This window comes from Cotesia glomerata, linkage group LG10, assembly GCF_020080835.1.
Source record: "Cotesia glomerata isolate CgM1 linkage group LG10, MPM_Cglom_v2.3, whole genome shotgun sequence".
In the NCBI taxonomy this organism is placed as follows: Eukaryota; Metazoa; Arthropoda; class Insecta; order Hymenoptera; family Braconidae; genus Cotesia; species Cotesia glomerata.
Genome location: NC_058167.1, coordinates 1,790,258 through 1,815,508, shown reverse-complemented (window position 1 = coordinate 1,815,508; position 25,251 = coordinate 1,790,258). Strand labels below are relative to the sequence as shown.

The 25,251-nt window shown below is 32.5% G+C and overlaps 1 protein-coding gene across 13 annotated transcripts in view; it reads left to right on the top strand.

Moving 5' to 3' along the window:
- The window catches only part of LOC123273040 (afadin), a 101,684-nt gene that overhangs the window by 43,024 nt on the left and 33,409 nt on the right, over nucleotides 1-25,251 (top strand). For 11 of the 13 annotated variants that reach the window (XM_044740189.1, XM_044740193.1, XM_044740188.1 and 8 more), the window contains 8 exons: nucleotides 1,986-2,377; nucleotides 3,326-3,444; nucleotides 3,768-3,965; nucleotides 5,366-6,554; nucleotides 15,060-15,200; nucleotides 15,595-15,660; nucleotides 15,744-15,817; nucleotides 20,278-20,396. In XM_044740189.1, coding sequence (XP_044596124.1) covers nucleotides 1,986-2,377; nucleotides 3,326-3,444; nucleotides 3,768-3,965; nucleotides 5,366-6,554; nucleotides 15,060-15,200; nucleotides 15,595-15,660; nucleotides 15,744-15,817; nucleotides 20,278-20,396 — 2,298 coding nt within the window. The remainder of the gene's footprint in view (nucleotides 1-1,985; nucleotides 2,378-3,325; nucleotides 3,445-3,767; nucleotides 3,966-5,365; nucleotides 6,555-15,059; nucleotides 15,201-15,594; nucleotides 15,661-15,743; nucleotides 15,818-20,277; nucleotides 20,397-25,251) is intronic. The other 2 variants (XM_044740190.1, XM_044740194.1) reach the window with 2 other exon arrangements.

Below are 25,251 nucleotides of genomic sequence, written 5' to 3'. Positions count from 1 at the left end.
TCTTTCACAGACATGCTCACAAAATTAGCCGATCACTTGTGGTATTTAAACAACGAGCTGTCTGTTTTATCTCTCTTTGATAAAAATGTTTCAGTTGGAACAAAAAAGAATAGTTCATGCTCTTAAAAACTGTAAAGCCAATGAAACTACAACAAATCGCTTTATAATAGATAAGAAAAATTTAGAGTCATTATTAAATAAAGATCTTAGTCAATTTATGTCTATGAGATCGATTAATATATTTGAATCGTTTGATTTGTCGTATGAGTTCATTGATGAGGATGTTACTTTGTGGCCTCAGAATCCGAATTTCTTAGAAAACTTGGAGTATTTCGGGAAACTTCAAGTTGTGAATGATGTAGCAGAACGCGGCGTGGCATTGATAGAGCAGTATAATCGATGCTTAACGAAAGATGAAGAACAGCTTCAATATTTGTTGCAAGTAGTGACAGAACATAGAAAATAATATCCTAATTGCAATAAAAGTAATTTTATAAAACTGTAATATTTTCAAGTTGAAAAATTGTTGTAACAAGTTGTAAATATAGTTTTTTGTTATAAAGAATTAATTGTTCAATTAAATTTCTTAATATTTAGTAAAAAAAAAAATAAATTTGTTATAAGAAAGACCAAAAAATCATTTATGTGACATTTTTAACGTTTATATTTATATATTAATGCATTTCGTGAGTTAAGTATTGAATTAATTAGTAAAAAAAAAAAGTTTACAGTCTCAGGTTAACGGAATTGAAGTAATTTAACATAAAAAATAATAAAAATATAGCATGTGATATTTTTTTTGTAATTTTATTGGAAAATATTTGAAATTTTTTATTAGTGTTATCTTTGACCGCGGATATCTTTGAAGCCGTTAATCTGAGGAACTTTGGTCTTCAGACGTTTTTTGTAGAGCGTAAAATTTCCTACAAATATCATTTTTCAGATTGTTGTTACGATGAACCGTTCCAAAGTAATAAAAATTAAAAAATTAAAAAAAATTTTTCCCGTGTTATTTAAATGGAAAATAAAGAAATGGATACAGGCAAATCTTACTATTGATATTAAGAGCTCACATGGGCGCCAAAATTTTTGTTTTTAGGTATACTATCAATTTTAGACACCAAAAGAAAAAAAAAAATTCGTCTTTTTGAAACACCCTAATATATATATATATATATATATATATATATATATATATATATATATAATGAAGTTATATGTAATATATGTTAAAACCTTATAAAAAATATAAAAATTTGATTGTTGAAGATTTTTTTCTCTTATAGATATTAAATTGTTCATACTTTAATAAGTAACACTCATTTTCAAATAAATTGATTTTTATTTGCTAAAAGTAGGGTTTAATACGTTTAACTTTGAAACCTGTTCAACTACCGGGCACTTTACCTTAGTGTAAAATGAAATTGTTAATAACTCATGAACTATTGATCAGATAGGAATGAAAAAAAAAAAAAAAAAAAACACGGAATTATAGCTTTTTTAAGCCCTTCATTTGACCTGATAATACTGAAAACGTCAGACTAGTAGTTTCTGAGGAAAAAATTTTTATCTACATTTTTAATCACCTTAATTTATAAAAAATTTAGACCAGATTTTGGTTATTCTATAATCTAATATTATTCAATTCCTTATTGAAAAACCCCAGAAGTTTTTTTAGAGTTGTTTAACCTGTTACCAGTTGGAAGAGTTTTTCGATAGAAATTGCCTAATTTTTGTGAACTACTAATTTTTCTTTGAAAATGTGAAACAAATATAAAAGTTGAATTTCTATGAAATCTAAGTGGAATTATCTTCAAAAATTTATCATTTTTTCAACACTACAAATCAATTCAAAGAACATTTTAATTAAAGCATTTTCGAGCTGTATACATTTGTGAATTTATGAATGACAAAATAAAAAATTTACTAAAACATAATAATGTTAACTTATTCATGGAGATAAGCTAAGAACCTTGATTTTCTAGGTTCAATAATGTTTCACGTCAGAAGACGACCAGCAGATTATGTACCAAGAAAGAGAAAAAAGAAACCAAGTGGTAAATGGGGTGAAATGGATAACAAGTACGAAGATGAGAGATTACCATTTCTGTTAGAACTTAATGCTGATGGATCGGAAGTACCGAATGGTGCAGGAATAAGACATCGTTTACTACCAAACGTTACAGAAGTGGGATCTGAAGTATCTTCAAGCAACCAAGCTGGTCATGCCCAAACTTTGACTCTCACTGGCTCCACAGTTATGCCTCGTCATTGTGTTATCGCTTTTACTGAGAATATTGTTACTCTTACGCCTGCTTCGAGAGATGCTCATACTTATGTAAATAATCAAAGAATTCACCAGACTACAATTCTTCAGGTAATTTTTAAACTAACACGATCGTTAGTAGTTTAAATCAATATTAAAGTTTGGACTACAGTTTAAGCATTCTATGTACTATTTGTAATCCCTTTTTATGGCATATATATTTTATAGAATAAGCAAAAATTATTATTAGTCCTGTATTATTTTTACTGTATTTGCTTGCTTACCGCAGTCATAGAATTTTCATCGTCTGAATGGAAGTCAAAATTATTTATAAATATATAAAGCTAAAGTAATTATATAGAAATAGAATTTCACATATTTTTAGTCATAAAAAATCGAAAAAGGACGATATTCACTTTCAACATGTTCTTCTATTCAACGGATTGATGATAGAAATTAATTTGATTCCCGAAAAATTAAATTTCATGAAGATTTTTTAATTCGACAATTTCGTGAAATGAAATTTCAACTTTCAATCATCAATTTGAAATTGATGCATTCACTTCTCAACATTGTTATTTTTTGTCATGTTGCGCATCTAAAGTAAAACAAAAAAAAATTTTTTTTTGTTAATTCAATTTTCCCGAATTTTGTTAACTCAGTAATATTGTTATTGTGGACATCCAATGTTGTTCAATGTATTTACCAAAAATAGTGAAAATTTGAACGATTGACGTATAGACAAATTTTTTTTTAATTAGTTTTGAATTCGATGGGCACTATGAAAAAATATAACAATGTTGAAAAATTAATGCATCAATTTCAAATTATTAAGTAAGAGTCGAAATTTCATTTAAAGGATTTTGCAAATCCAAAAATCTTTATAAAATTCAATTTTTTGGAAATTAAATTTATTTCTATCATCAATCCGCCGAAAAAGTAGGATAAGTTGAAAAAAAAAAATAACTAAATCAATTTTTCATTTTTTTTATGGTTCAAAATAGGTAGTCCCACTTCTATATAATTACTGTTTTATAATTTGATATTATTTGTTGTTAGAATGGAGCCATCATCAAATTCGGTCGACTACATACGTTTAGATTTATTGATCCTGCTCCTGAAGATCGAATCAGGCAGTACCACGATTCAAATAAACAAGCGGAGCACAATCGTGATAGGCAAGACAAACATGTTTAATTCATTATTTTTAATTGTGCATTAAAAAAGAGTTATGAAATTGTTTTTGCTTTTTACTTCATAATTTTTATTTTAGTCACATAATTTATTTTGTTATATTATTGCTCCAATAAATAAATTTCAAGTTCATGAAGAATAAGAAATAAAATTGGCATTGTAATTTCTCATGTTGCTAACTGTAATAGTTTTATTAATAATACAATCTTATAGTTGAATACAATGCTTATGAATATGATTTGCTTGCATGTTGCTAATTGCTGGTATTTTCATCGAATTTCATTTTAAATTTCGGTTTAATATAAAGCAGATCAGGAGCCAGTTCTCCAAACGATGGTCAATGTTCTTCACCCAGTCCAGTAAAATCGCATGTCGCAAATCTTAGTTCAAAAAATACTGCACATAGTTCTGTCATTACGGAAGGCACACATAATTATGAGACTACCTTCGATTTAGATGGAAATGTTGAAACTGCAAGTCTTACAAGTAGCAGAGATAGTAATAGGTATGTTTTTAGCACCAGAATTTAATTTCATTCATTTATGTATACCATTAACTTTTATTATTTTGCCTGTGATTGAAAGTGAAAATATTTCAATAAACCATAGGAATGTACAAGTAGTGTTCAAATCGAATTGGTAATTCAAAAATTTTTGTAAAATTCGAAACGTTCAAAAAGATAATTTTTTGGACAGATTCGATAGTTTTGAATAATTCACAATTTTTTTTTTAAATTCCTAGGTTTTTCGAATAAATTGAAATTCCGCTAAATTCAATTCTCATTATCAGGTCTTTTTTCTGTCGCTCTAATGATAGTTTCTCTATCAAATTATGTTGGAAGAAAAAATTTAGTTCAAGCGAGATAAATAAGGTTTTAAAAATACTCTGAGCTTTGAAGCGAACTTAAAAAAATTGAACTTCTAGTTTGATTTAGAGCTGATTTTAATTTTTCCAAACTCGATCATCATTCAAGATCTTAACCTTTTTTTTAGAATGCGCCTCAAACCGACATACTTAACCCTTTCAAATTGTTGATGTCAAAATCGAATTTTTGATCACTGAAACGAATTTTGAAATATTGAAATCATCTATAGCTACTATACGATATTTCTTCCTATTTTTCAAAATGTTTGTCTTTGTAAATAGTATATTGTGTGACTAGGGATGAAACAAAACGATTTCAGACCAGAGTGAAGTTGCCTGCCTGAGCGAAGCGAGGGCTGGCATCACTAGGTCTGAAATCGTGTTTCATCCCGCGTCACACATTATATTTTTCATATAAGTTGCATTAAAAATGCTAGTTTCAATGTCTGGAGCCAACCAGAACTAGATAGTTTCAGACGAATAGCGAAAATAACATTTTATTATAAAACTTATAATAAAATAGAAAGTAATGGTTTATTTTTTATTAATCATTTTTCGTAAATTGAATAGTTTTCTTTTGTCATTCTTATTTATGCTTAGTAACAGAATTATAATATGTTAGTATGGTTAACGGTTAGAATGACAATTATAAAGGTATAAAATAAACAAACAATTGATAGGATTGAAAATAAAGCTGCAACTTCATCTCGCGGGCAGAAAATCGTCATTTTCTGTCCGCTGGGAAGAAATGATTGATTCCTGCCCGGCAACAGTCGCATTGGTCTGAAATTGTCTAGTTTCTGTTGGCTCAACAGGCATTGAAACTCGCATTTTCAATGCAGGTTATATGAAAAATAATTTACAGTTTAACCCAACCATAAATTAGGCCTATTCGAAAACTTACAAATTATTCGAAAACTTATGAATTATTTAAAATACGAAATTATTTGCACACTCTTGATAAACGGTAAAAAAATAACTAATTATTAAATGATATATTTTTAGTATATACAATATTTAATCAATATATCATTATTCTAGACTTTCGCAACATTACGATCGTCAACTTAGAGGTATAGATCCGATCTTACCTGCAGTATTAGAGTTTCTCGAAGAAACAGAAGAAACATTCTTGCACGCAGTTATTACTGATGTTGAACCATCATCTTTACAATTTAAACTTGCGCCAACATATACTCTATATCTTGCTACGAGATACAGAGCAAGCACACATTATAGATCTGAATTACAACCAACAGAAAGAGCTCATAGATTAACTGTTATGTTAGGAAATGTTGCTACCATGATACAACGTATAATACAAGATCGTTATATGGATGCGCCTTCTTTAGCTCTATGGCTTTCAAATGGATCAGAGTTTCTTCATTTTCTAAAAAGTGATCGTCATATAGGAGCTTTTTCAACTCGAGCTCAAGATATTTTAGTCGATGCCGTTCAAATGGCTTTCGGATCACTTATAAATTGCGTATCACTAGAACTAACACCAGCAATGTCTCAATTTATGGCAGATACGGACGAACCTGCAAGAGAAGCCAGCGTTTTACAAATATTTTCTAACACGATGGCTTTACTTCGTCGGTATAGGGTTAATGCAGCTTTAACTATTCAATTTTTCAGTCATTTGTTTCATACAATAAATGCAACGGCTTTCAATATACTTATATCAAATAATAATCTTTGCGTACGATGGTTCGGACGTCGACTTAAAGCTCGATTAAATGCAATTGAAACTTGGGCCGAACGACAAGGCTTGGAGCTTGCTAGTCAATGTCATCTTGCTACAATAATGCAAGCAACTCATTTATTGCAAGCACCTAAGTATAATACTGAAGAGCTAGCGGCTCTTAGTTCAACTTGTTTGAAACTCAATTCCTTACAAGTTCGAGCTCTATTGCAAAAATACCAACCTACAGCGGATGAACCACGCTTAACCACAGAATTAATAGAAAATGTGGTAAAAATCATTGAAAATGTTACTGATACTCTTATTAGAGCTGATGGAAGAGAAATACGTCTTGAAGAGGAACCAACTTTAGCTCTAGCAGTTTTATTACCTGAAGATGGTTATAGCTGTGAAATTATTAAAGGCATGCCACAAGGACTTGAGAAATTCCTTGCCCCACTTCAGCGTGATGGTATTTGTAAAATAGCTCCTCAACCAACAAGCAGTGGATATTGGACAGTATACATGATTGACCATCATAATAACGTACGTATATTTTCAATTTATTCTACATTTATTTTAGTACATATGTAAAAAGGGCTTCAATAAATGACAGTAGATTGTGCAGTAAATGCAACAATTCGTCAATTGTCCATGAAAGCGAAGATGAACACATGAACGGAGTGAGTGCGCTCATCTGCTCTAGTGGATAATATGATATCTACGTTCTAATATGTTCGAATAATCATAACGATGTTATGCAGCTTATGTTAAAATTTTAGAGGTCAAATTGTTTAATACGGTCGAATCTTGTTATGAGTCCGTCAACTTAAATTTCCACTAAAGAGCTTCCCACACCATAAGTTGAAAAAAAAAATTCATTTCAGTCGTTCGGTATGAGACCGTGCCGTTAATTGAAGGATTTCACGGTTTATTTTTTAAAAACATCGTTTTTATTTTTTCATTAAAATATAAAAAAAAATTAGGAAAACGGTTGACCCTGAAGGCCATCCCTGTAACTTCCCGCTAATTCCATAGCTAGGCGCTTAACCCTTTAATGTTCGGCCTTGAATCCCCACTCTTAATTCGAGTCATATGTCTTTTTCTTTAAGTGAGAAAGCTATAGTCTTTTTCCCAGAGAGGGGGCCAGAAAAGTAGTAGAAAGGGACGCATGGACACACTACTACAACTAAACCGTCTTTCACACAACCGCATAACGGACTATGATTGGCTCTCTCCCCTAACAGCTCACACTGAGATTCATTGCGCTTCCAGAACATTAAAGGGTTAAAATTGTACTCATGACGTTTTTAAGCTCAAAGAGTTAGCTGTTCTCTGCTTTTGAGTTCGAGGAGTCTGATAGAAGTTTAATAAAACACTATTCTTAAAATTTTCAAACTGCAATTACTTTTGAATGAATAAACCGTTTTTCACGTGGTTCAAAACATTCGACGCAGTTTTTTGAATTCTATGATTTACTATTGAACACGAATTGATCAGACCGAAAATTTTTGAAAAATTTACTTTTTCCGAATTTGTTCGACAGCGATAACTCACGAACCAATCGATTCATTTTGACGCTCTTGAATAATATCGACGTGTTTTTAACTTCCTGCTAAGAAAATTGAAAATTTTCAAAAATTGGGCATTTACTGGTTTTACCCGGTTTTACGAAAATCGAGTTTTCATCAGATCTCGACGTTTTAAGGTCACAGGAAGCTTCCCTGACTATTCCCGCGATGGTGTCCGTGTGTGTGTGTGTGTATGTGTGTGTGTGTGTGTGTGTGTGTGTGTGTGTGTGTGTGTGTGTGTGTGTGTAAACCTCTTATAACTTTTGAACGGCTCAACCGATCGGATCGAAATAGGTGGCGATCCAAAGAGTATTACTGCCATTAAATTTCGTAAAAAATTTAATCGATTCAGTTAGCTAGATTTTGAGAAATGTCAAAAATAAAATTTTCAAAAAGTCGTTTTTTTGGAATAACTTCTAAACGGCTTCACCGATCAATCCCAAAAACTAATTCGCTCTTAAATTTGAAAAACCACGTCGATTGCCACCAGTCTCGTCAAAATCGGTTGATTCGTTCGAGAGTTATCGAAAAAAGTGTTTATTTCACATAATTTCGACATTTCTTTTTGGATCGTTTTTGATGAAATAAAATAATTATTAGAGTCTAAAAAACCGCGTCGATCGCTACCGAGAACGTAAAAACTGGTTCATTGGTTCTCGTGGTTCATTGGTATTCGTGAGTTATCCTTGTCGAAAAAATTCGGCAAAAGTGAATTTTTCAAATTTTTCTAAAATTTTCGGTTTGATCAGTTTGTGTTCAAAAGTATATCATAGAATTTGAAAAACTGCGTAAATACTGCCAACCGCGTGAAAATCGATTCATTCATTCAGAAATTATTGCAATTTGAAAATTCAAAAAGTACTGTTTCATTAAACTTCTATCAAACTTTTGAGCTCGAAGAGCTCAAAAGCCTAGAACAGGTAACCCTACAAGCTCGGAGAGCTCGAAATACCATACAAATTATATTTTTGAGCTCGAAGATCTCAAAAACGTCATGAGTGCAATTTTAAGCGCTTAGATATGGAATTAGCGGGAAGTTGCAGGGATGGCCTTTAGGGTCAACCGTTTCCAGATTTTTTTGAGCTCGTATAGTTAGATCGTTACATAAAAAACGATCCGAAAAGAAATGTCAGGGTTATGTTAAAAAAACACTTGTTCCCAAATTTTTCGTCAATGATATCTCTCGAACCAATCAACCGATTTTCACGTTCTTGGCGGTGATCGACGTGGTTTCTTCAGCTTAAGAGCTGATGTTTTTGGAATCGATCGATCGAGCCGTTAAAAAGTTATTTCAAAAAAACAGTTTTTCAAATTTTTTATTTTTGAGATTTCTCAAAATCTACTGATCTGAATTACCTCAAATAGTATAAAATATCTAAGGGCAAAGAAACTCTTTCGATTGCCGCCAATTTCGTTCAAATCGGTCAAGCCATTCAAAAGTTATAAGAGGTTTACATACATACATACATACACACACACACACACACACACACACACACACACACACACACACACACACCAGCGCGAAAAGATTCAGGGAAGCTTCCTAGGACCTCAAAACGTCGAGATCTGATGGAAACTCGATTTTCGAAAAACGGGGTAAAACCAATAACTTCCTGATTTTTTTAAATTTTCAATTTTCTTAGCCGAAAGTTAAAAAACAAATTTTATTAACATCTGTAAGAAAGTCATATTATAATAATGGTAAAAGTAAGAAATAGGTTATATAATAATATTTTATTATTATTTTAACCCCGCTTTTCAGACTTCTGTCTCGATGGGGGTCCGGCCGAGACCGGAAGGGGACTCCAGGCTGATCGGTACATTAAGTTTTGGCAGAATAAGTTTTGGCGGTATTACATACATTTTCAGCCTGGAGAGTAATGCGGCGATGGGCCGACTTTGGGGAAACTGCACGCATTTGCCTGTGCCCCACCGGTAGCACAGGGCTTGGGGAAACCATCGAAAAACCCAAACCTGTACAGCCCGGCGTGAGTTACAAGCACCGATGTTCACTGAAAATTAAATTTCAGCTCACACCGGGATTCGAATCCACGCCTCACCAGTCCCAAGCAAGCATGACAAGCATTATATCGCTTAGCCATGGGACTGGCTTATAATAATAGATAGGTGTATAATCAAACATTATTAAGTAAAACATATGAATTGGTAACGAATGAAAAAGTATTAGAGGTTGAAGGTTAAAGAGTAGGATATCCCGTCATAATGAAAAATTGCACCATTAAACTAAAAAGCATTATTTTATATTCTTCTTAGCATATTTTATCAATAATGCAAATTTAAGTCAACATTTTATTGAATTTAGCTTTACTACTAATTATTAATAAACGTTTTTTGATTGCTTAAGCCCACTTGAAATTTTTAGTCTAAAAAAAATTGTTTATCTGTCACACAGGTATCCCCGACTAAATATCCCCAAGACAAAAAATCCCCGACAAGTTATCCTTCAAATTCATTATAGTTCTCGAAAATTTAAATAATAGAAAAAAATTATTAAAGGGCACAATGGCTGCGTTCAGGTTTACTAAGTTCTGAGAAGGGCTGACTTTATCTACCAAAAAAATTAATTTTAAACACACTTAAATAAATATACCTTGCATTGTTTTATTATAGATTTAAAAAAAAATAATATAGTTAATTTAAGTTGTTGCTACAAGATATGCTCAGATCTGCTAAGAACTTAGTAAACTTGAACGCAGCCAATGATAAAAAGGCACAACACGGTAACAAGCGTATGTGTTGGTCTAATGTAGAATAAACACACACAAAAACCATGTTAAAAGAGCGCAACACTATTGCCCGCGTTTGTGCTGGCCTATTACTGAGTAAACACACACAAAAACCATGTTAAAATAGCACAACACTATTGCCCGCGTTTGTGTTAGTCTAATGTCGAATAAACACACACAAAAACCATGTTAAAAGGGCGCAACACTATTGCCCGCGTTTGTGTTAGTCTAATGTCGAATAAACACACACAAAAACCATGTTAAGGAAGTCCTTTCGCTCCAGTTGAGTCACAACAATTGTAGTTGTCAATATTCGATAAATTAAAATAAAAAACCCATAAAAATTCCTAAAATTAAAAAATAAATAGTATATGAGGCATTAATCGTTGAAATTTTGAAAATTAAAAGAAAAAATAGTTAAATACAAAAATTAATTTGATTCTTGTAAATCAGCTGTTAGCAACCTGTCCGTGATTTGGCAACGTTTTATTTCGGTTGTTTACATTTTTATTTACACAATATAACCTTAACCATGTTTAACTTTTTGCAGTCAGTGTAAATAAATAAATTAATTAAAAATGTTTAGTCACAAAACCATAACATTCTAATGTCTGATGGCAGGAATGCTAGTATTTTTTAATTATTGTTTTATTTTTCAATTATGAAATATAAAAATTTTTTACAATAAATTAACTAATAAGTATGTATGAAAAACATGAGCGCGTTAAAGTTTAGTTTGAATTTATTGAATGGTCTGAAGCTCGCGCGCTACACAACGTTGCCAAATGTTCTGACGCCATTTAAATGTAGGTTACTTAAAAATTTTCTGTGATTTTATAATTACAATTTCTCCATAAATTCCACGGTAACCTATGTTAGTCCGGTCAATTTAGACATTCGAAGTTACATAAAGTCCCAACAAGCTGAATTTCTGTGAAGTTGTTCAAAACATAATTATAAACAATGTCTAGAAGTTCCCCATCATTCCCCTGTAAGGAAAAAATTTAATTCAATGTCAAAGATAAAAAAAATGAGTTTTTCGCGATTTTCAGCAAAACGGTAAGTTTTATCATAAAAGTATCTCAGACAAAAATTGTAGATCATAAAATTATCTATAAAAAATGTATCAATACTTTTTTTTTTACGAGCCACCGTTTCTGAGATATAACGATTCAAAAAGTTATAAAAGTTGTTATCGTCATAATATGCACACGTTTCCACGCCACCTATGAGGTAGTGTACTTAGCGCGTTTTTTTTAACGTGGTTTCCTCAGTAGGCCTACTCCACGGGTCAGTTGTGATCCTGTTTAATGTAAAACTATTGCAAAATAACGGAAATTTTCAAAGATTGGGAAAGATAAAAGCGATGTAAATGAAAAAAAAGTGTTGAAGTTTATTCGTCTTATTCGTAAGTTTCAAATTCTTGATCTTCTTCTTGTTCTTCCTCTTCATCTTCATTTTGGATGCAAGTAAATTGCGTCAATAGCGATGTATCGCATGATACTTCGTCGGAGTCAAACGAATCCTCCATTGTTTGTGATTCAATATTAGAGCACGACCGGCCTTGACAATTTGTGCATGCCAAAGAACAAGACAGTCCGACTTTTTTGCAACCACATTTAGCACTGCATCCCTTTTTGCAGTTGCAAAAAATAGTGTTCAGCAGTTTTTCCGGCGCAGGTGGAAGTAAAGTTTGAACTGGCTCTAATATATTGTTGACCAACTTCCAACCCCAGTCTGTAGGGTCTAGCTGATAACCAAGCCACACTTGAACTTGGTAATATACTCGAAAAAGATGTTGGTGAGCAGCAACTGAGGTTGGAGGAAGACAAGCTAATTGAACTTGTTTTTTATTTTTAGTATTTTTAACGAAACATGCATATCGATGCCTTATCTAAACAGGTAGTTTTTTTAGGAGCTCCGTACATAGAAAGAAGAAAGCGGATGCCGTTGGTAATAACTTCTTGTTGAGTTGAATTACTCTTTTTAAAAACTTCAGCACATTGAATTAAATCTTGTTTTTCAAACATTTTGAAAACTGCTGTTTTACCCCTCCTGTAAAATGCAGATGTCGTATCACAGCCAGTTATTGCGTGTAAAAATAGTACATGATCTTTACACTTTACTATAGTAAATAAACTTTTTGATGAATATATATCTGATTGATGCTGAGCTTTTCTTGGTTTTAAGAAAAAAATAGTTTTTTCAGTTGGCGTTCGAGCAGTGAGTAATACAAGTAAGTCAACATCTTCACCAACAACAATAGTTGTATTTGTCAAATTGAATTGCTCTATTGCTGTTTCAATAATCAATACATCAGCATCATTATTAGCTTGTTTTACCGATATATTTTCAGCCGTAAACTTTTCTTTCAACATTGAAATGAACCGAGACTTGTTGTGGGTATTTGTAAGAAATTTCTGTTGACTGGTTGAGACTGTCATAAGTTCATCAAATAAAATATCAGAAGATGTTGCTAAAGTTCGACGACGTTGTTCTGCAGCTTTGATATTTCTCGTGCAATCATCATAGCCATCAAATACGACAGTAACTCTGGAACCAAAATGTCTACGTACATACATATTGAACAGGTATTGAGCAGGTATAAGACTCTAGCTACGCACACAATAGAACAAGAGACAGATGTCTCGAAGTTACACTGGCTTAAAGATTAAGGGACTGGGTTTCATTTTACCTGATATTCTTGTAGTTAAAACTTATGTATATTTTATATTGTAAGTATAAGTTACAATGACCGATAGAAAAATATTTAAACATTTAATATATAATATATATATATATATATATATATATATATATATAATATATATATATATATATATTATATAAAATATTACAACTCTAGATGTATATACGTGGCGTACTCATGCATATTATGACGATAACAACTTTTATAACTTTTTGAATCGTTATATCTCAGAAACGGTGGCTCGTAAGAAAAAAAGTATTGATACATTTTTTATAGATAATTTTATGATCTACAGTTTTTGTCTGAGGTACTTTTATGATAAAACTTACCGTTTTGCTGAAAATCGCGAAAAACTCATTTTTTTGACCTTTGACCTTGAATTAAATTTTTTCCTTACAGAGGAATGATGGGGAACTTCTAGACATTGTTTATAATTATATTTTGAACAATTTCACTGAAATTCAGCTTGTTGGGACTTTATGTAACTTCACTCTCATTTTTTGGTCTAAATTGACCGGACTATGTATTTTATTACAAAAAATGAAACCTGAATATTTCGAAAACCTTATTTTGAGTTTTTTTTTATCCCATCTAATCGGTGGTTAATGCCATAATTCGAGAAAGTTGTTAAGATCTGACTTTCTCGTAAGACTCGGAAAAAATACTAACATTTTTAGAAATTTTTTTTTCAAAAATTCGCACGGTGAAGAATAAATTAAACTTCAATAATAGATACATAAGGACTTTAACTATTAGATAAAAATTAATTTTATGCATAATCTAATATTTTTTATTTAACATTGATGGTGAAAGGACCTCCTTAAAAGGACGCAACACGATTATCCGCGTTTGTGTTTGTCTAAAGTCGAATAAACCAACATAAAAACCATAATTATACCTTGATTAAAAATTTTAATGAAATTTTTCGAAAAATTTTTTTTTGTCATAATTTGTAAAAAAAAAAAATAAAAAAGTCCTTGCATAACATTGTATATTAATTCAAAAATCTTTAAAATCTAATCTTGCTGCCTAGAATTACTATCTGTGTGACATCTGCTAGTAGAATATTGAATATGGATTTAATTATCTGGCTTTGGTATTCTTAATTTTATATAATGATACAAAAGATAAAATTGTTTAAATAAATTAACTATTTCATTTTTTATTTTTTGTTGTTTATCGTTTAATTTAAAAATTCCGGCTATTTAGGATTTTTCGTCTTGGGGATATTTTGTCCGAGGATATTTTGTCGGGGATATTTTGTCAAAAATCATGGAACCGTCACACATGATCAAAATTGTCTTCCTCATGAATCCAGTCATTGAAAATTTCTTCTCCAATATTGTCAACGATTCAATTTTTTGAATTCCGAAAAAATTCGTTCCATTGATCAATTACTTTTCCCCACCTCAAGAGGATCCAATAAAAATAATGCCGACGGATCATCATCTGTCTGCACACTTACACTTTTCTTCTCCGCGTACGAAATTTTATTCCAACATCTGTATATTGTATTTCGAGTAATCTGTTGCCATGATTCATCTATCCGAAAAATTGCATCTTTAATATTAATATTTTTGACAAATTGAACCAATGGAATATTTTTTTTTAGGCTTCAACAATTTTTTTTAATTAATTCAATTTGTATTGACTCATAACGCGATTTTAAAAATAATCATGTATACACTCAAAACTTAAAAAAAAGGGGAAGTTTAACTTATCATACTCAAATGTTGAGGAGAAGTGGGAGTACGGGAATTCTGAGGATTACATTCTCCTACACCCTTGTATGCGGGTTCGTAACGAGATTCGACTGTAACTATTTTAATAAATATGATAATTCGTCGGATCCTATATAACTAACAACAACAAAAGTAATAATAATAAAACAAAAATGATGATGATCGTTTTTATTAGCTGCTGTTGACACTTGATGCTATAAACTTTTGCTGAAGAATAAATGTAATTAAAATTAAATTTTGATTAAAAAATTTTGAAAATAATTTTAGAATACTTTTAGTTCCGTAGTTCAAGCGCTATGAGTAATCGATCTGGTGGCTATAACAACCATGTTTCTTCAAGCTATGGTCAGCCAGAAATTCAAATCATTCAGTTACAGAAGTCCACAAATGGAATGGGTCTCAGTATTGTTGCCGCAAAGGTGAGAAATTTATTTTTCTTAAATATCTATCCTACCACAAAAAATAAATTGTTATTCGGATCTAAAAACTAGTGTTAAGTGTGTATAAGGTTTTTATAGTTCGGCCACGTGAACTTTAACGGCTTGAATTTAAGAATTGGAAAGATAATATGGAAATTTTGGTTATAACCAGACTTATTTAGTAAAAAAATCTAGATTCATAATAATATTAAATAATTAGTTAATGCAACAACATATGAAATAATTCAAAATTATCAATAAGAAACAAAGAGTTAGTAACAGTAAAAAATAAATATATTTAAATAAAATAATCAATAACAAAATAACTTTTTGATTCTCCGTTATTTTCAACTCGATGAAATCAATAATATTTTGCACTTTTTTATATTTTTAGGGAGCTGGTCAAGAGCGATTAGGAATATATATCAAAAGCGTAGTTTCAGGCGGAGCCGCTGATATTGTAAGTAATCAAAAATAATTTTCTTTCTTTGTAGGTTCAGTAAAATTGAATTATTTATTTACTCTTTCAATATTTATTTTAAGGATGGTCGTTTAACAGCTGGGGATCAATTACTTAAAGTTGATGGACAAAGTTTAGTTGGAATAACTCAAGAAAAGTAAGTATTACAGTTGTGTTAATCGAGGACAGTAAATTAACGCTTCTGACATGCCTCTAATTCGTAGCGACTATCACACTTATCTTCACGTGAATACCCCATAAATTTGAGGCTCATTTCGCGATTACTCATTTATTAAATAATCATATATTTAATAACATTTATTCCCTAGTCGAATTACGTGCACACCCATAACTACTTAACAGCGGGAGAAAAAATATTTTCGTGCAGGCCGATACATGAGATTAGTGCTACTGCCGTCAAACAATAGTCGTTATCTGTGTCATCCTTACTATGACGTATAACTTGAAGATTGCTTACTTAAAAATTATATCGATGCTTATACGTGTCAATTGTTATAAATTAAAATAAAATATCAGCTAAATTTTTGTTAGTGAAACACACAAATAAGTAAATATTCTCATCTTAGTTATGTGTATTCAAGCGAGATAAAATAACGAAATTCATAGACAATGCATAATTTAATTATATTGTGTATAAATGTAATAAAAAAAAAGACGATTTTTAAATTAGAAATAATTACTGTGTTATTTATAATTATTATATTCATGTATTTATCATGATAAACTATAGGAAAAAATTAGCAATCAGAATAATTTGTAATAATTAATATGGCAATTTTATACTACAATTGTCGGTAGTTAATAATATAATTGTCTTTCATTAACAACACAAAAATAAATTCGAGTTTGATGAATCTAATCTTCTTCTAATGAAAAAGTAGTGATTTAGCTTTTCAGATATAATTGATGCCTGCCCCCCTACCCACTAGCAGAACTCACTTCGCCCAACTAAAGTTGAAATTTATCGCGCAAATATGAGATGCTTGCTAAAATATTATCTTATTGTTTATAAAAATGTAATTAGGGGAACCTGGGGCACGAATGCCCCCTTAAGCCGGTTTTTCCTTTTTGTGGCTTTTAACCATCAAATTCGTTTATTCGAGCTCAAAAGTCTAATAGAAGTTTAGTAAAACACCATAGTGAATATATATTCTTAAAATTTTCAAACTGCAATTACTTTTGAATAAATAAACCGATTATAGACGCAGCATTTGACGCAGTTTTTCGAATCCTCTGAGTTACTTTTAAACACAAATTGATCAGACCGAAAATTTTGGAGAAATTTGAAAAATTTACTTTTTCCGAATTTATTCGACAACGATAACTCACGAACCAATCGACTAATTTTGACGTTCTAGGATAATATCGACGTATTTTTTTGAACTCGTATAGTTAGATCGTTACATCAAAAACGATCCGAAAAAAAATGTCGGAGTTATGTTAAAAAAAAACACTTGTTCCCAAATTTTTCGTCAATGATATCTCTCGAACCAATCAACCGATTTTCACGTTCTTGGCGGCAATCGATGTGGTTTTTTGAGCTCTAATAATTATTTTATTTGATCAAACACGATCCGACAAGAAATGTCGAAGTTATGTAAAAAAAAAACACTTTTTTTGAAATTTTTCGTTCACGATATCTCTTGAACGAATCAACCGATTTAGACCGGATTAGCGGCGATCGACGTAGTTTTTCAAGTTCAAAAGCTGATTAGTTTTTAAAGTTGATCGATAAAGCCGTTTAAAAGTTATTCCGAAAAAACAAAATTTAAGAAAATTTTTTTTCTCCGTTTGTTTTAGATTTCTCGAAATCTATCAGTCCGAATCGGTTCAAATTTACAGGAAATCTAAGTTTAGGGGAACTCTCGAACGCCGTTTAATAGGTTCCGATCTGTTTAGTCGTACAAAAGTTATAAGCGGTTCACATACTTTCACACACACCCTGGTTAAGAATACTGATAGAAAAGAATTGAGAAACAGTCACTCTATGCAAACTGTATATCTGTATATACAAACAAAAGAATTGAAATTATTAAAAAAAATTAGGATAACGGTTGACCGTAAAGGCCATCCCTGCAACTTCCCGCTAATTCCATAGTTAAAGAAAATTTATGTTTCACGTTTTATTCAAAGTTCAATTTTTGTTAACATTGCATGTTGAGTCTTCAGATTGAGCTTTTAAAATACATAATATCTTGAACCAGACCTTTTTTATTTTTTTTTTTTTTTTTATATATTCTCATCAAGTTAAAATTAGAAATATGAATTGCGTAGAGTAAGACATCCTGGGAGGAACTTAAATGGACCATTGAAGTTGGGTTTCTGCGTCGCACAGAGAATACCATGATTAATAATTAATAATATAATTACTATTTTAATTTCAAAAAACTGTGTGTTTCAATTTTTTGTTAGCTGTATAATTCAATTTTTTGTTAAATTTTTCAGTTTAATTAAATTTTTCCCTAACTCATTTTACCCAAAATAAGTACCATTGACCTGAAAAGACCTAAAAGAATAATATCTTTAAATTTATCACAATTCGAAAAAAAAAAAAAAAATTAGAAAAACGGTTCACCCTAAAGGCCATCCCTGCAACTTCCCGCTAATTTCATACCTGTGCGCTTAAAATTGTACTTATGACATTTTTGAGATTTTCTAGCTCAAAATATAACTTATGTGATAATTTGAGCTCACTGAGTTCATAGAGATAATATTTCTATGCATTTGAGCTCTCCCAGCTCAAAAGTCTGATAGAAGTTTCATCGAACACTATTTTTGGAATTTTGAAAGCGCAATAACTTTTGAATGGATCAACCGATTTTCACGCGGTTGGCGGCATTCAATGCAGTTTTATTATCCCCATAAGTTATTTTGAGGTTTTAATTGATCGAATCAAAAATTTCGGGGTAATCCCGAAAAAACACTTTTTTCAGTTTTCTTTCGTTCACGATATCTCTCGAACGAATCAACCGATTTTGACCAGTTTGGTGGCGATCGACGTGGTTTTTTATTGTCAAGAGCTTATTAGTTTTTGGAATCGATCGGTGGAGCCGTTAGGAAGTTATCCAAAAAAAACCACATTTAAAAAAATTTTTTTTCTTAGTTTTTTTAAGATTTCTCAAAATCCACTGATCCGAATCGGTCCAAATTATACTCAAATTCTAAGTTTGGCCAAATCCTTTCAAATGGCACCAACCGCGATAAAATCGAATCAGCCGTTCAAAAGTTATAAGCGGTTCACATACTTTCACACACACACACACACACACACACACACACACACACACACACACACACACGCACGGTGACATAACCACGGGAATAGTAAGGGAAGCTTCTTAGAACCTCAAAACGTCGAGATCTGATGAAAACTCGATTTTCGAAAAACGGGGTAAAACCAATAACTTCCCGATTTTTGAAAATCTTCGATTTTCTTAGCGGGAAGTTAAAAATAATTTCTTCGTTACAATTTTTTTTTTTAGTGGTCCATTATGCCCTACATACCACATATTGGCCCAAAATATCATAAAAACATTATAGAGGTCATAACTTGACGGAAAATGAAAAAAAAAAAATTCACCTAATTTTTGAGGGGGGCCGCTATGCGTTATACTTTTGATTGACTATGAAGAAAAATAGCACACACTATACGGACAAAATTTTTAAAGCCCATGGCAGGAATTGGTAAGAAATAGCAGGAATTTCCACTTTTGACCCTTGTAGTGTAACATACTATTATTGAAAAATTAAAGATGGTTGACCCTGAAACCCCGATAAAAAAATGGTATTGAGACAAAGAAAAAAGTATTGAAGAGTACTGGTTTTCTAGTCAATTCAATACTTTTTCTCTCACCACAATCGAACTCGAAACGCTTTAAAATATGAGTAAGATTGAGCAATCAAGCTCTTTTGAGCTCAAAATATCGATTTTAATACCTCTTCGAGCTTAAAAATTTAAAGAAAACGCTGTTTTGAAATTTTTTAGACTTTAGAGCTTAATGGATCTGTTTGAATTCTATGTCGTACATCTCAACCAAAGGTTCACTATTGAGATATCGAGCAACAAAGTTTTATTTATACACACACAGAATGGCTTTCCATATTTCATAGCTAAATTTGTCATTAAAGAAAAATTTGGGAACTGGGGAAAGAGAGGATAAAGGGAAAAGGGGGAACTTTACTTAGTAGGAATTTTTTGGTAACCAAAAAAATAATTCGAACCGCCCAGACCGGGACTCGAACCCGGACTATTTGGTTATGCGCCAAAGGCTCTACCGGTTAAGTTATCCGAAGCACTGTCCGTAACTACTATTTATTCACCTAATTTGGTAGAGCCTCAAAACGTGAAAATCTGATGAACAATTGATAATAGCGAAAAGTTTATAAAAATCTAGACTTAGATTATGATGTAATTTTCGTTAATTTTTTTTTCCGTACAGTTTTCAGTTAGCCAATTTCTGCAAATCTTCTAAATTTTGTTAATTAATCAAGCATGGCTCAACCAGTTAAATGTATTCTATATCTTTACATTTTTATGCCCTCCACTCTGTATATCATTTTAATTTGTTCGATTTTATACTTTTTTTATTATTTCAGAGCAGCAGAATATCTGGTACGAACAGGACCTACAGTAACACTAGAAGTTGCTAAACAAGGTGCTATTTATCATGGTTTAGCTACTCTCTTATCACAACCATCACCGTCAATGAGCAGAGGTTAGTTAAGATGAAATAATTAAAAATTTATATCCAGGAAAAAATCATTATACATGATCATGCAAGACCACGTGTTAATCTCATGCATGACCATGCCTGAATATTCGCCAGACCTAAGAAAGCATGACCATGCCTTTTTAGATTCGGCGAATATTCAGGCATGACCATACATGTGCAAGCATCATCGTGCATAACCAGGTATGATCATGCATGAAGAACAATATAACGATAAAAAAAAATTTTAATGAAATGAAAAATTTTTTTTGTCCATGACGGTTTTAGTCTTTCACTATTTAGTCGTTATCAATTGTTTTTTTTTTTTTACTGAAAAATACCATTTGACATCTGGTATTTGATGAGGCTTGAACCCAGAACCCTTGAGACATGAAGTACGAACGTTAACCACTACGCTGATCCGCTTTATTACTCAGAAAGATTTTTACTACATATTATATTTTTCGTTCATTGTTACAGTGATTGAGTCTTGAGTACAATGTTATTATAGATTTAATTTTGAAGAAATTCCATTTTAATGTACATGTTTTACAAAAAAATATGTTTTTTACCAAAAAAAGTGGAATCGAAAGTATTCATTTATAAATGAATATTATACATTTTTATTTGCATCAATTTTTTTATGTAATATTTCTAATAGACCTCCAAAGATCCTAAAATTTTTAAGATTTGTTTTTTTTTTCATTTTCAAAGTTATGAGTTTTTGAATTAACAAAAAAAAATTTTTTTTGCAACACGCAAGTAAAGTAAAGATGATCAATGTTACGTTCTGGCAAATTTTAAATTAAATTTAATTTTTATAAATTAATATTTTAATAAATTAATCATTTCTCGAGGTATTTCGTAACGGAAATTTTGAAGAAGTAAAGAAAGGCTAATTTTATTTACGAGTAATTATTAACAAACGTTTTTATTTATTTTTGTGTTTTTTAAAAACTGTTTCAAAATTATATTGTATATGCTTTTTGTTTTGTAAAGTATTCTTTTACTCATTCAAATATCCGTGTCTCTATGAATTTCAGTTAATTTTAAAAACCCAGTTAGCACAAGTTGACAATCAACTAGTTGATGTTCAATGGTTTACGTCAACTTTACGTTAACTTATTAACTTTTTGCATTTGCAACAGTTTCCCAGAACTTGACTTTAACTTACGCATCAAGTTAGCGTCAATTTACTGCCGGAATTTTCTAAAAGGTTCGCTCAAAGTTAACGCGAAGTTGCAGAAAGTTAACGTTAACTTCACGTCAACAGTTATACGTACGTCAAATTCCGACAGCAGGTTTACGTGAACTTCGTTTCATTTGTGCTAACTGGGAAAGGTTGCACATGTTGATGATTTCCTCACCTGGTGTCACTACTGATGTTTTCTTTACACACACACACACACACACACACACACACACACACACACACACACACACACACACACACACACACACACACACCAGTGTTATTCCTCAACGTCTACAACATCTGCTTGAAGGAAGGGATTTTTCCTCGGAAGTGGAAACAACAACGGCTGGTACTACTTCCTAAAGGGAAAAAGCCACCGGAAGAACCGTCATCTTATCGTCCACTCTGCATGCTGGATACAGCCGGTAAGATACTAGAACGTATAATCCACCAAAGGATAGAAGCAGTTGTCGATCCACTCTTAGCAGACAATCAGTACGGATTTCGGAAAGGACGATCAACCCTGGACGCGATCAACCTGGTTGTCGGTATAGCCAAAGACGCAATCGCCGGTACCAGATGGAAGGGGGGAACGAAGAAATATTGCCTGGTTGCAACTTTAGACATAAAAAATGCCTTCAACTCCGCCAACTGGGATTGCATCATGCAAGCCCTTCAAGAGATGAACGTACCAGGATACCTACGAAGGATAGTCGCTAGCTACTTCACAGATAGAGTCCTGAGATATGACACGAAGAATGGTCCAAAGGAGTATGATGTTACTGGAGGTGTACCGCAGGGTTCTGTTCTCGGTCCACTTCTCTGGAATGTCATGTACAACGGATTGCTGAGACTGAAACTACCAAGAAATGTCAAACTGGTAGCGTACGCGGACGACGTAGCCGTAGTAATCGTCGCCAAGCATCTTGATAAGATAAAGCATATGTTCGCTATCACCTTTGAGCGAATTAACCAGTGGATGGACACAGTAAATCTACAACTGGCTAAACAGAAGACCGAGGCTGTACTTATCACTAGCAGAAAAGTGGTGGAAACGATCAATCTAAACGTCGGAGACCAAGAAATCACATCCCAACCATTCATTCGATATCTGGGAGTGATGTTCGATGCCCGACTTAACTTCAAACAACAAGTTGAACACGTGACCGCCAAAGCATCAGCAGTAGTAGCCAACCTAGTACGATTGATGCCCAACATCGGTGGCCCGAAGCCGACAAGGAGGTCATTGCTATCATCAGTAGTTACATCGGTCCTCACATATGGTATATCCATTTGGGCCGACGCACTTAAGATCCAAGAATCATGGAGGAAAGCATGTCCAGTTTACCGACTGAGCGCGCTAAGAGTAGCCAGCGCCTTTCGAACAATATCAGAGGAAGCAGTGTGTGTCATTTCCGGAACTTTGCCGCTCAGAGTCCTAGCTGAGGAAAGACGTAACCTTTACCAACGAAAGAGGACAACCGCACAAAGTGCCGAGGAACTCAGAGCTAAAGAACGGCAGAACAGCATCGCACGATGGCAATCGCAGTGGAACGCCGCGACAACAGGGAGATGGACACACCGTCTCATACCGAAGATCGACGTTTGGCTAAACCGAAGTCATGGCGAGGTCAATTACTATCTGACGCAGTTGTTGTCAGGACATGGATGTTTTCGGACGTATCTTCACCGCTTCAAGCATGATGATTCACCGGAGTGCCCGTCCTGCCCAGGAATCAATGAAGACGCGGAGCACGTTTTCTTTGAGTGCCCACGATTTTACCCACAGCGAGATGAGCTGGAGATGATCCTAAAGAAGAAAATCCAACCAGAGACAATAGTAGAAGCAATGTTGTCATCAAGAGCCTCCTGGAACGCCATCAGCACATTTGCAACAGAAGTCCTTATAGATTTGCGTTCCATCGAAAGAAGAAGAGCAAATGACAACAACTAGAAGAAAGGTAAAATAACACCTTAGCTACCAGAAGAAAGAGCAGTAGCTAGATCCTCCCCTCACGACGTAATGCCTAACGGCGGTTTCCATGAGGGATTAGGGGAAAGAGGAAAAGGGGTTTAGGGTTTAGTGGGTAGGGGCGCTAGCGTCGAGTTTTGGTATGACACTGCGTCGAGTCGCCACATATCCAGGCCAAACAACTATGCCTAGAATCCGTAAAAAGGATTCCCCCCCCCCCTTAAAACAAAAAAAAAAAAAAAAAAAAAACACACACACACACACACGGTGACATAACCACGGGAATAGTCAGGGAAGCTTTCTAGGACCTCAAAACGTCGAGATCTGATGAAAACTCGATTTTCGTAAAACGAGGTAAAAACAATAACTTCTCAATTTTTGAAAATTTTCAATTTTTTTAGCGGGAAGTTAAAAATTTAATTAAAAAATTCCACGTGTGAAAATTAATAAAAATTACAAATGAAAATTTTTAGAAGCATTTTTTTATTGTAATTGATATTTTGCAAAAATTTTTAAAATTGACAGCTGACGGCTAAGTTCAGTATTATAAAAATACGTATTTAACGCTTCAGACCTGATCATACTTGAACAGACCTGATTATGCCTGAATATATTTAAATATTCAGGTATGGTCGGTCATTGTCAGGCCTGAAGAGATCGGTCATTGTCAGACATGAACATATATAAACAGGCCTGATCAGACATGATCATGGCTAATTTCAGGTCTGATCATACATGAAAAAAGAAAAGTTAGGTAAAACCAAATGTGCATGCCTTAAGTGATCATGTCATACGTATGTTATTTAAATTTTTTTAATTTGCCACGTATTATTTATGACGTGAACAAAACGTCCTCTCGTGTTCGGTTATACCAACTACTTACAAGTCGATACGCATGCATACGTTGGCTCGGTCGCAGAGTCACTGTGAGAACTCTGTTTAGTAAAAAATAAAACATATGGCCGACCAAAATGGGAAAATTCGATGTGAGTGCCAATCAAAATGTTTTAATTACAACTAAACGAAGAAATATCAAGCTTTGATATTGCATAGGGTTCTTCATTAGAGCTTAATGACATGGCTGAAAAAAAATGAGTCCTAAAATTGTATATATTTTTAGATTTCTTGACCACACCATCATATTCTGATAGTTATTTCCACTAAAGTTTTAAAAAAAATTTTAAAAACGGGTTTTATCACTAAAATTGATAATTAATTTACTAAGCAGTGTTTTTAATTAGTTCAGTAATTACTCTTCTTGCCATCAAAGTATTTTTTCAACATTTGTACGAGGATTATGGATTAAAAATACAATTTCTCTTGACGAGATAGGAAACTTGATCTTTAGGCCCCAGTAGAGCTATGCCTTATAGCGCATTCGCGCTTAACTTAAGACATGCAATATTCAGTATTATCTATAATATATTCATCAATTTTAAAGTTTTTTTTTTGTCTTATAAATTTCAGGTATAAAACTTTCATTAAAAATTCAAGCTTTTGCATACATTTTTATATTTTTCATGTCGAAATTATGATCTTTCATCAATTTGTTTTTTGTAGTTGTAAGTTTCATATGATCTCTTCTTTTCCAATTATGTGATGATTTATTATATCAACTGATGACTCAGAACTTTTTTTATTGATTCATCTTTTGAGTGCACGAGAAAAATTATTTACATATTTGTATACATATA